This window comes from Centruroides vittatus, unplaced genomic scaffold, assembly GCF_030686945.1.
Source record: "Centruroides vittatus isolate TY-2023 unplaced genomic scaffold, ASM3068694v2 contig_717, whole genome shotgun sequence".
NCBI lineage: Eukaryota > Metazoa > Arthropoda > Arachnida > Scorpiones > Buthidae > Centruroides > Centruroides vittatus.
In genome coordinates this window covers 444,310-456,386 of record NW_027122456.1, presented here as the reverse complement: position 1 = coordinate 456,386, position 12,077 = coordinate 444,310, and the positions used below count along the sequence as shown (strand labels likewise).

Here is a 12,077-nt window from a genome sequence, read left to right as displayed (position 1 = left end):
ATAAAAATGTATTAATAAAGGTTTAAACTTCCTAACAAATCAAAGGTTATACTTAACACACGTGAAACACAATACGATAATCTCAGTGGCGCCATCTCTTACTGATTACCGCAAACATTGTAATTATAATTACTATAATTATTTTGGTACATAATTTTAATCGTTCTATCGTAAAATATAAGGGAAATTTAATGGAGTGTATGAAGTGATCGATTCGCGGAATATAATAAATCGATAGCTCGTGTCGTGTTATTAACTAATTAGAATGTATAACTGTCAGCGTGCATTTATTAGAATATGAACAACAGTGTCAACTAACAACGCTGACGGGCAAATAATTTACATCATTACAATCGTAAAGTTTCCCTATGTTTAAATGTGTTAAATTTTAATTAACGGAAACATTAGAACACATTGAGTGACTTCAATGAAAGGATCCACACGCTATGCATAATAATTGGCAACGACAACACAAAGATGCCTTTGTAATATGATTTAAATATAATATTCCAGGGTTATTTTAAAAGTTCTTTCTGATTTATAGGCCCTAAGAAAGCCTTATTAAAAACCATATATCCGTTATGGTGTGCCCATGCACCCGTAAAAAATTCCACGTGGAGTTTACCAAGTTTCCTTCGTATATCTAATCCCGACAAGAGCGAATTGTGTTATCTTCTTGTAATTATTTAAATGTACTAAAATGCATATTAAAATATATTTTAAAAATTAAAAAAACTTACAGCTTTCGGCGATCAATTTCTTTCGATATTACTTTAAACGAACGTCCTTTTATCAAATAACAGCGGAGTTTCGTTCATCTACATAAGAAATGCTTCAATATCGTAGCACATGCGAACTTTACCGCCGCCATTTTGAAACCTCCTTCTCTTACGTGAAGAAATCCATTTTTTGCTAGCGAAAATGTTTGTTGTGTTTCAAACTCAACGTAAATTTGTACCCATCTCTATTGCTGATGGTAAAAGAACCTTTATCGCTCGGCCATTAGGCCGATTGAATACAAAGAAATATGTAAATAAGTCTAAATTAAAAGTAATAATACGTCTTTCTTCTTCATATTCCATAATTTATTACATTTTTTAAAATGTCTTGACAAATTCATTCAATAGTCAACGAAAGCTTCTTGGTCTTACACTATGTCACAATCTATAGAGAGGTTTCAAGGTCGCATGTCACGTGATAAACGCCGTTTGCTCCGCCTCTTCGCCATGTTTGTGGTCTAGCTTGGCAGCGGTTTTTTTATATTTAAACTTAATGGAACTGCAGTATTTTTATATCATAAACAAAGTTCAAAAAAATGCTTTCCTGGCGGGCTATTCCCACAGTCTGACAGAACGAGATGCTGTTTTATATGAAGAAAAAGTTTCATTATGACCACGTTTCTTTATGTAGCGAGAGTGTAGCAAAAATGACGTCACGAGCAACTATCCCTACGTCGTTGCATCGTAGTTTTACGCTCGAGCTAAACATGGATGGCTTAATCTATCCTTTAATTCTACAGTTACAGCCGAAACTAGTGCTTTAGTTAAAGAACTACAATATTTAAATAAAGAAATATAAAGAATTGAGCATTTCTCTTCCAAAAATGTGAACAAAGTAAAGAGATAGGAGATATATAATTATATTTAAAATATAGTATTTTCTTATTCTTTAGATAACGTTTAGAGTCATTTTATGAAATTTAATCCTTCTTAATGTTTCCATAATATTTTTATCGACAGCCATATCGAATTTTTATTTTCGCAGCATAGTATTGTATTATACACACAAGCGTCCATTTTGCTTTACACGTGTTGCGGACGTAAAAGCTGCTGCAGCGACCTCTTGCAGCAAACGTTTAGGAACGGTTCGCTACATTGCAGCGCTGCATTTAGAAACGGGTTTCAAAGTGTTCGATGTAAAGCGCTGCATAAAGAAACGCGGCCAATGTCAAGGTGCCAATCCATACGAGGCCAGCATCTTCGTTGTAGATAATATTTAAAAAAATTATCATTATGGGATAATTATATAGAAATAATAAATAAGAATTTGTCAGGAACAACTTGAAGGGTACTATGTAATGATTATTTGTCACTAATGTAACAAAAATAATTGTGAAAAATAGAATCTGAAAAAAATGTTATTGTTATTCACCAAAATAACCCAACTTAACTATTTCTAAATGAAGAATGGAAATTATTGGTTTATGCCTTAAAAAATACACACGCTTTTATTTATGTAAATTAGACTGGAAGGACAATTGGTTTAAAATTCATTTCTAATTCTTCATCTGCTAAGCGATTAACGCACTTTAATATTAACTTTATTGTATATGTATTACAAGCAGACACAAAGGAAAGAAATTGAAAGGTGAAAAATAAAGTTAGAACACAATTATTATCTATTCAAACTAAAATCTGCAATTGTTAAAATTATTTAACTTTATTTTGTTGGTATTAACGAAAGGATTTATGCAACCGGCTTGTACACATTTTATGATACGCGAAGTTTACCTAATCATTTATTGCTTATCTAAAATGAAATGTTACTGACAAACTTGTGTATTGTCGTTCACAAATTATAACTCGTCGTAGACTGCATGTCGTATTAAAACACTACACATATGCCACCTTATAAAATGCAGCCGTGTTTATTCGGTACGAACGTTTTCGGTCGTGTTAAACGACCTTCTTCAGGAAAATATCCAAAAAAGAAAAAGAAAAAATCGAACACATCGAAAATTTGCAAAAGCGAACAAACTTTGGAACGTTTTTTAAAAATATTCTAAAGAGAATTGCATGCGCCATCTCTACATCGATGCGTATTAAATAACACATTACATGAGAATAAGATAAAAATAAAAATAAAGATAAATAACAGACAATGAAAAATAATATGCTCCTTGGAGACATTAAAAGTAAAGTACAAACATAAACTATGGTGCAAGCCGAACGGCGCACAAAACATCGGGAAGGAGAGGAGCTGTGCAGAGACAATAACTACGGTTTCTGTCCTTGCGTAGGCGTCCGCATATCCGCTTTTCTGACGTTTACATGTCGCCTGAGCGCCAGGCTGCAGATATTTTACTAGCCTCTCTGAAGTTGATAGATTGTCCTTTCTGGCTTGCTTTGCAGATATGCCAAGCTTCTGTATATCGGAGGTGCTTTATGTTGCGAACTGCTTGTACTAATCTTGCTTGTGCCCATTCAGCTTGGACTTTTTGGGGATCTGCCAGGACGTAAGTCGCCAACGCTGTGCATGGTTGTTCGCTTCTTATATTTCTCTGATGTTCCGCCAGCCTTTCCTTGAGTGATCTTCTGGTGGCTCCGATGTAAAATAGCTTATTTTGCCTCCGTGTGTCCGTAATAGGGATCCTGTAAACCCCGGAAGGGAGTTAGTGTCCATGGCGTCTTTATCCGCTCTTAGCAGCTGGTATATAGTGGGATTCCGTTTATATATTATTCTTTTGTTAGTGGCGGTTCCTATACGCCTATAGATGCTGCCCAGTTCCGCCCTGTATTCCATCAATGTAAACTCCTCTGTATTTAGGAGGTTTCGCTCCTTATTGCGTGTCGTACTCTTGCTAGTGAAAGCTTTAGGACTGATCCCGTTCTTCTGAGCTAGCTTAATGATGTAGTTCATCTCTTCGTTTTTGTCTTGGGTACTACTGCAGTGTGTGTGTGCTCGTGCAGCGACCGCTCGGAATGCTGCGAGTTTGTACGCCGGCGGGTCGTGCGAGTTCCATGGGATAAAGATTGGGTTGTAAGTAGGCTTTCTGTATACCTTAGTACGGAAAGCTCCTTGGCTGTCGAGCTGTATGGATAAATCTAGAAAGTGTATATGCTTATCGTTTTCTTGCTCGAGTTCGATCTCGAGGCCGAATTTGTTATCGTTGATGTCCGTTATGAATTGGTGTAAGTTGGGTTTGACATTCCAGAAAACAACCACATCATCAACGTACCTTGCATATGTTAGGATTTGCGTTGCATATTTTGGCAGGAGTGCATTCTCCAGAGTTCTTAGGACCATCTCGCATAAAGTACCTGCCAGGGGGCTACCCATGGCTACACCCTTCTGTTGCGTGTAAGTGATGCCATTAAAGCTAAAGATGGATGAGAAAGTGGTTAGGTGCGCCATCTCTAGTATTTGTTTTCTCTTCTTTTCTGGGGACTTGATCACGGTTAACAGGAAGTCCCTTAGATGACAGAAGCATGGTTCCAGCTTGACAGAGGGATACAGAGCCTTGAAGTCTAATACGGTCATATATTTAATTTCTTGCGGGTTCATGTTAGCCATTTTTTGTAGAAGGTCTAGGGGTTGTTTTATGCTGTAAGGGCTCTGGGGTAAATATTTATTAACGAAGCCGTTAACCAACCTTTCAAGTAAGATTGTGGATGCGCATCCTTTATCTACCACCGGCCTTAATGCCTTATCTGTTTTATGAGTTTTGGCGAACCCAAATAGTCTAGGTGTCGAGGGAGAGTGGACTACGACTTTAGTCAGACCCAGTTCTTTAGCCAGCGGTGTGATGGCAAATTTTTTAATCCTTGCTTGTAGTTTCTCTATTGCACTTGGATGCGCTGTAATACACTGCGTGTCTTTTATGTATTTTAGCATGAGGTTGTCATAAGTACTTCTGTTCATGACCACTAAGTCCTTTGACTTGTCTGCCCTTGTGAGCACGATATTATTAGCTTTCAGCCATTCTTTAGTTTTCCTGATATAGTACCAGATGGGGTCGCTGTCTTTTTTACTATTTGCATGCTTGATTTTGAACGCGACTTCCCATCTAAACATTTCTTTCTTGATCTCGCTGAGTCCCTCTATTGCCTGCTCGATTTCCGGCATGATTGTTCCGAGTGTGAGTTTAGGTTTCGGGGCGTATTTAGGGCCTATTTACATGCTTCTTTCACGTATGTGGGAAGTGTGATATTATCCCAGCATATAATAGTATGGTTTATCTGCGTTCTAGAACGAGTATCCTGGTGCTTTCTTATCCATTTCATTTTTTTCTCATACCTCGTCTTTAGTCTGTCTTTCACTTGCGTAGCTAGGCGTACAACACGGGCGTTAACTTCTGTTAAGACGTGTGGACCTTGTTCATACAGTTCGTTTACAGACTTGTTCATACAGTTCGAAAGCTAATAATATCGTGCTCACAAGGGCAGACAAGTCAAAGGACTTAGTGGTCATGAACAGAAGTACTTATGACAACCTCATGCTAAAATACATAAAAGACACGCAGTGTATTACAGCGCATCCAAGTGCAATAGAGAAACTACAAGCAAGGATTAAAAAATTTGCCATCACACCGCTGGCTAAAGAACTGGGTCTGACTAAAATCGTAGTCCACTCTCCCTCGACACCTAGACTATTTGGGTTCGCCAAAACTCATAAAACAGATAAGGCATTAAGGCCGGTGGTAGATAAAGGATGCGCATCCACAATCTTACTTGAAAGGTTGGTTAACGGCTTCGTTAATAAATATTTACCCCAGAGCCCTTACAGCATAAAACAACCCCTAGACCTTCTACAAAAAATGGCTAACATGAACCCGCAAGAAATTAAATATATGACCGTATTAGACTTCAAGACTCTGTATCCCTCTGTCAAGCTGGAACCATGCTTCTGTCATCTAAGGGACTTCCTGTTAACCGTGATCAAGTCCCCAGAAAAGAAGAGAAAACAAATACTAGAGATGGCGCACCTAACCACTTTCTCATCCATCTTTAGCTTTAATGGCATCACTTACACGCAACAGAAGGGTGTAGCCATGGGTAGCCCCCTGGCAGGTACTTTATGCGAGATGGTCCTAAGAACTCTGGAGAATGCACTCCTGCCAAAATATGCAACGCAAATCCTAACATATGCAAGGTACGTTGATGATGTGGTTGTTTTCTGGAATGTCAAACCCAACTTACACCAATTCATAACGGACATCAACGATAACAAATTCGGCCTCGAGATCGAACTCGAGCAAGAAAACGATAAGCATATACACTTTCTAGATTTATCCATACAGCTCGACAGCCAAGGAGCTTTCCGTACTAAGGTATACAGAAAGCCTACTTACAACCCGATCTTTATCCCATGGAACTCGCACGACCCGCCGGCGTACAAACTCGCAGCATTCCGAGCGGTCGCTGCACGAGCACACACACACTGCAGTAGTACCCAAGACAAAAACGAAGAGATGAACTACATCATTAAGCTAGCTCAAAATAAGCTATTTTACATCGGAGCCACCAGAAGATCACTCAAGGAAAGGCTGGCGGAACATCAGAGAAATATAAGAAGCGAACAACCATGCACAGCGTTGGCGACTTACGTCCTGGCAGATCCCCAAAAAGTCCAAGCTGAATGGGCACAAGCAAGATTAGTACAAGCAGTTCGCAACATAAAGCACCTCCGATATACAGAAGCTTGGCATATCGGCAAAGCAAGCCAGAAAGGACAATCTATCAACTTCAGAGAGGCTAGTAAAATATCTGCAGCCTGGCGCTCAGGCGACATGTAAACGTCAGAAAAGCGGATATGCGGACGCCTACGCAAGGACAGAAACCGTAGTTATTGTCTCTGCACAGCTCCTCTCCTTCCCGATGTTTTGTGCGCCGTTCGGCTTGCACCATAGTTTATGTTTGTACTTTACTTTTAATGTTTCCAAGGAGCATATTATTTTTCATTGTCTGTTATTTATCTTTATTTTTATTTTTATCTTATTCTCATGTAATGTGTTATTTAATACGCATCGATGTAGAGATGGCGCATGCAATTCTCTTTAGAATATTTTTAAAAAACGTTCCAAAGTTTGTTCGCTTTTGCAAATTTTCGATGTGTTCGATTTTTTCTTTTTCTTTTTTGGATATTTTCCTGAAGAAGGTCGTTTAACACGACCGAAAACGTTCGTACCGAATAAACACGGCTGCATTTATAAGGTGGCATATGTGTAGTGTTTTAATTGTCGTTCACTTTATCCGTATTGATATTTTTCCGGTTAATTCTCCAGTTCCATGCAGACAGTGCCTTCACCGTGAAAGCTCCTTGATGACAAATAATGCCAGCAATTTTAAAAAAACGATATTCCTTTGTTCTTAAGTGGATTAGCGTTTACACCCAATTATACAACAATTTGCCATAGCAAAATTCGCTACGAATAAACAACACGAGAGTTCCAGTAAAAGCACGCGTAAACACAAATAAAAAGTAAACAAACTACAAAGATGGCGCCGGAAAATTGCTCATGATGTCACTCGTGATGTCGCCTTGAAACCTCTCTATTAGGTCCGAAATGTGCATGTTCTATATAAAACGACTCTGTGGGATCTGCCTCGCATTATTTACGCATGTTACAATGATTTCAAGCGTTGCAATTAAATTAAACGTTTCAAACCTATTGCTCCGAAGAACAGGGAATCGAATTCGGGCGATTGAAAAACCTCGGAAACCTTTTGGAGTCGGCCTGTCTTGAATATGTCGAACCTCGTTCCTTACCACCTAGCCGCCCACGTTGTGGGCCTGGCCAAACCCAGCACGTGCTTGAAAATATGCCTTCTTAGTACGGGTCTGCGCCCGACCAATGGCCGGACACGTGGATTTTTTCGGATATTTTTTACGTGTCTGACACCTAAATAGAATCCAGTTCGCATAGAAAGTCCCTCGAAATGTAACTCCTTAAAAATAATTTTTAATAAACAGTTGCCATATTGTGAAATGTGGCAACACTATTTTATATTAACAAAAAATCATTTAGTGTTGCCAGTTTCTTAAAGAAAATCGATGTTTTACATAAAGTTGCAAACAGAAAACTTAGTTATTTTAATATATAAAATGATATTTACCATAAATAAATCAGGAAAATTTATTAAATTAAATTTTATTTAACTTATTTTTAAAAGAATAATAATAGATTATTATAATTAAATATTTCGACATACATCCAAATTGAATTTATCGGAAATCGGATTAATAATTTTCGAAACGAGAATGGAAATTATAAATGTTTTAATAACATATTTTAAGTTATAAATATTAAAATGGTTTATTTTTTTAATATTTCGAGATATTTTAATAGATACGAATATATGAAACGTGGCATTCAACTCTGCCATCTGTCATCGATTTCGAGAAACCTCGAGTGCATCAACATCTCCAATGTTCGGTGAGTTTTCTCGTAAGAAAGCGAAAAACGTCAATCATTATGGATGAAACGAGTTGGATTCTAGAATTAGAGAGCTGTTTGCTGTCGGAGTGCGACATAAACACCATCAGGAGGATCTGTAATGGACGACCTCTTCCCGATCATCTTAGACGTAACGTTTGGGAAGTTTGCTTGAGAGTTAGGCAAAGAAGCAGTGATTACGTCACATGGGACGAAATCTATGACCTAACAGAACAATCGATCATCAGGCAGGACTGTCAAGAGTTAGTGGACAGATTGGGTAACGAAGAGGAAGACAAGATATCGGTCATGAGCGATTTGGAGTCCGTCATCACCAAATACTGCAAGGTGACCGGAGAAACCTACGAGACGGGGAACCGGTGGTTGCAGCTCCTCGAACCTCTCATCGCTCTTCACCTTCCCAAGGCCGAACTGTACTCTTGGTTCTGCGCCATCCGTCGGATGTATTTGGTGCGTCGTTCGGCTTCTGCCCCGTTTCACTTCTTTCGTCTGCTGCTGCTCTATCACGACCCCGAGCTCTGCTCGCTTCTGGATACCAAGAAGATTTCCGTCGAGTCGTTTGCGGAGAGTTGGTTTAATAGTCTGTTCTCTTCCACCTGTCACCTGAACGTTACCATGGCCATTTGGGACGTGTATTTTCAGACCGCGGATCCCTTTTTGATTTTTTATCTAGCTTTGGTGCTGGTGGTGAATAGTAAGGAACAGGCGGTGGCGTGTAAGGAGAAAGACAAGCAGGCCATCGTCGAAATTCTCTCAAGCGCTCCGTACGCTCTGGAATTCGAAGACGTGGAGGACTTCTGTCTTTTGGCACAGCATTATGCGTCTAGAACGCCGCCTTCGTTTGCGAGAGACCATCATGGCATGATTTTTGGCGAGGGAGACGAAGGAGTGGATTTCATCTCCCAGGCGTTGTGTCTTCCAGTTTCTATATACGAACTCGTTTTGAGCTCTGAGAGTGAGAGGAATGGCGGTGTTAGATATTTCGTCGTGGACTGTAGGCCTGCCGAACAGTACAATGCAGGACACTTACCGACGGCATTTCATTTGGATGCCAGCACCATGCTACAAGAACCAGCTGCTTTCCACACTGCTGTACAGGCATTATATGCTGCTCAACGACAGGCCATTCAGGCGAGATCGGTGGCTGGTGGCGAACACGTTTGTTTTATGGGTAGTGGGAGAGAGGAAGAAGATCAGTACGTCCATATGGTGGTTGCCAGTTTTCTTCAAAAACAGTTATCTTTGATCAGTTTGGTGAAAGGGGGATACGCTGCCTTGCACGACTTTTTTGTAGATAATTTGAACGAAAAACTGATGGATCACAATCCCAAATTGTGTATCATGTGCAATCCTTCGCCTGGTAACGATAGCGGTATCGAAGAAGAAGAGATTTCATTTCTAGACAAATTAACCTCGGCAGTAAAAACACGATCCGCAGTCGTAAAATACAAACTGGTGGAGTACATCAAAAATCCTCAAGATCCTGTGGAAAAACACGTCAGCAGCACCGATAAAGTGGGCAAACGATACAGGGGAATGGCCCCCATTTTCAGCATCGACGACGAACACGAAGAGGGAAGAGTAACGGACGAAGAACTGTTGGAGGAAATCCACGTCGAGAAGTGGCTGAAAGCGTCGAACATCGCCGATTTCTTCAAGTGCGAGGAACTGCAAGACAACGGTTCCATCAATCCCGCCGGTCTGGCGGTGCTCGACACGGAATTAATATTAATCCGAGAAATTCCCAACAAGAAGGGCTACGCGTACATCGTTGCCAAACGTCCCCTCTTATCAATCGTAAAAATCACAAGCAAGCGTCGCCATCCAGAATTAATAACTTTTAAATACGGATACAACACGTCAAAAGAAGATTACGTAGTCACTGCAATGGACAGGCTCTTAATTCCGAAAGCGGGAGACGCGACAAAACTTATCAAATATAAAGTGATATCTTTAATGAATTTATAGATATTTTTAAACGTCAAAAGGACTACTTATTGTTCGAATAGTTAATCACATATTCCGATATTTGGAAAATAGCATCGTACCACTTACTTAAAATTCAGTTTTAGTGTAAGATCTGCCGCACGTCGTCAAGAGAATCGGCAGAAGTCTATCGATCCCGCAACTTTTAATCGAAAAAATTATTTTTCCATCGTAAAAATATCGTAAACTTTCTCGTAACTTGAAGATTACCTAAAGCGGTTTGTTCTCCGACGGATACCAAGAAGCACTCTTTACTTTTACAATAATCTGTTAAGTTTGAAAGATATTTGAGATAATTTAATATATTTAATCGTCGTAATTGTCTTAAGTTAAGAAAAAGACGTCAAGAATTAGTGCCAAGGATATTTAAGTCTGTTTTAAAGGTATTTGATTATAACGAGATTTGGAAGGTGCCGACATGCTCGTGCACAACCAGTTTCCTATTTTTGATCGTTTAGAGAATTAATTTAATATATTATCTGGTACTTGCTTACATTAACATGCAATTACAAAGCTCCTTTTACAGGTATGATGTTTAAGTCCTTCATAAAGTAAGATATTGACTGAATTTATTCATATTAGTTAGTATACTACGATACAGATCTAAGTATAAATATATATATATATATATATATACATATATTATCTGTATTAAACTAAAAAACAATTTTGTCATGTTGTAAATAAGGACTATCTGTTAATAAATACTTGATTTTGGAAACAATTCCGCCATTTATTGAGTTTATGACAGAATTCCAACAGTATAAAAGCCAGATAGAAGCTTGGAAATTAACGAAGTGCAGTTTAAGTGTCTACATATTTAAAAAAAAAAAAAAAAAATACAGTTTGTATTGCCGATTGACGTGCCAGCCGAACGATACTTCTGTGTAACGTGTTTGATAATTTCTTTTTAGCAATGCTTTTGACAGCTTTGTGGATCCAATTAGATTAGATTTTACAGATGTGCTTTATTTTTGCAATTGGGAATCAAAGGAGGAGTCCATTTTAGCTTGCGTTATGGGAGTGACACACGAAATACCGGCCGTATTTCCTGCAAGAGATCGCTTTCCATCACACTTAAACAAGTCGGATGGTTCTTGGACTGCAATGGGCATCACCGATTTGATCCCAAATTGTGCATTTGATATTCTAGAGGCGCCATTAAACCAATACAGACACAATTCGGCCCATATTTCTAAAAAATATTACATTTTATATCTTACAATGGGAAAATTACACAATATCAAATAGTTTATTAGGCCATAGAACAGCAATTCTGAAACGGTCTGCCACGAGAGGTGGGCTAGATGCACATTTTGGTGCACTGCAAACCAAGTAAGTTCGAACAAACGATATAACAAACAGAAAATATACACTTTACCTGCTTTTCCGGCAGTTTTGAAAAACTGCATATAAACCGTCTGGATCAAAAGGACGTAAACAGAATCCCCAGAGTTTATCCAATCCCCGTAACAGATGACCGAGCGGCAAATAAAATACACAGGATTGACAAACAGATCCCTTCCATAAAGGATTGGAGAATGTCGACAGAACTTTGGAACAAGTAAAACCGCAACCACCCTGGTAAAATATGCCAAAGAACCAGGAGTATTCATAGAATTTGACACCACCATCCTCTTAAAACCGGGTACCGATGGCAGTTGCATTTGGCGCACGCGCTCTGGCACTGCCCAAAAGAAAATTCGAAAACATTTCAAGAATGTTCTGAAGATAGAATCCATAACAAATTTTTAAAATTACGACACACATTCTAAATAGAAGATATTTTGAAGGCGGCTTCCGAAGAAAGCCGAAAACATTTGGTAAAACCATTCCAAACTGTCGGAAGAGCAAGATGTATATTTCCTGTTTGGATCTCGTATTTACAAATGATAATTCCATTTTATTCAGTAAT

At 38.9% G+C, this 12,077-nt stretch overlaps 4 protein-coding genes across 4 annotated transcripts in view; 3 read left to right on the top strand and 1 right to left on the bottom strand.

Annotated features, from left to right (window-relative positions):
- The window catches only part of LOC136980656 (uncharacterized), a 204,610-nt gene that overhangs the window by 153,203 nt on the left and 39,330 nt on the right, over window positions 1-12,077 (top strand). The window lies entirely within an intron of this gene.
- On the bottom strand, window positions 3,271-4,845 carry LOC136980630 (uncharacterized). Its single transcript, XM_067276769.1, has one exon. The coding sequence runs from the start codon at window positions 4,843-4,845 to the stop codon at window positions 3,271-3,273; it is 1,575 nt and encodes a 524-aa protein (XP_067132870.1).
- On the top strand, window positions 5,189-6,514 carry LOC136980629 (uncharacterized). Its single transcript, XM_067276768.1, has one exon. It carries the CDS (start codon window positions 5,189-5,191, stop codon window positions 6,512-6,514), a length of 1,326 nt encoding a protein of 441 aa, XP_067132869.1.
- On the top strand, window positions 8,084-10,886 carry TBC1D23 (TBC1 domain family member 23). Its single transcript, XM_067276789.1, has one exon. It carries the CDS (start codon window positions 8,195-8,197, stop codon window positions 10,142-10,144), a length of 1,950 nt encoding a protein of 649 aa, XP_067132890.1. The 5' UTR covers window positions 8,084-8,194; the 3' UTR covers window positions 10,145-10,886.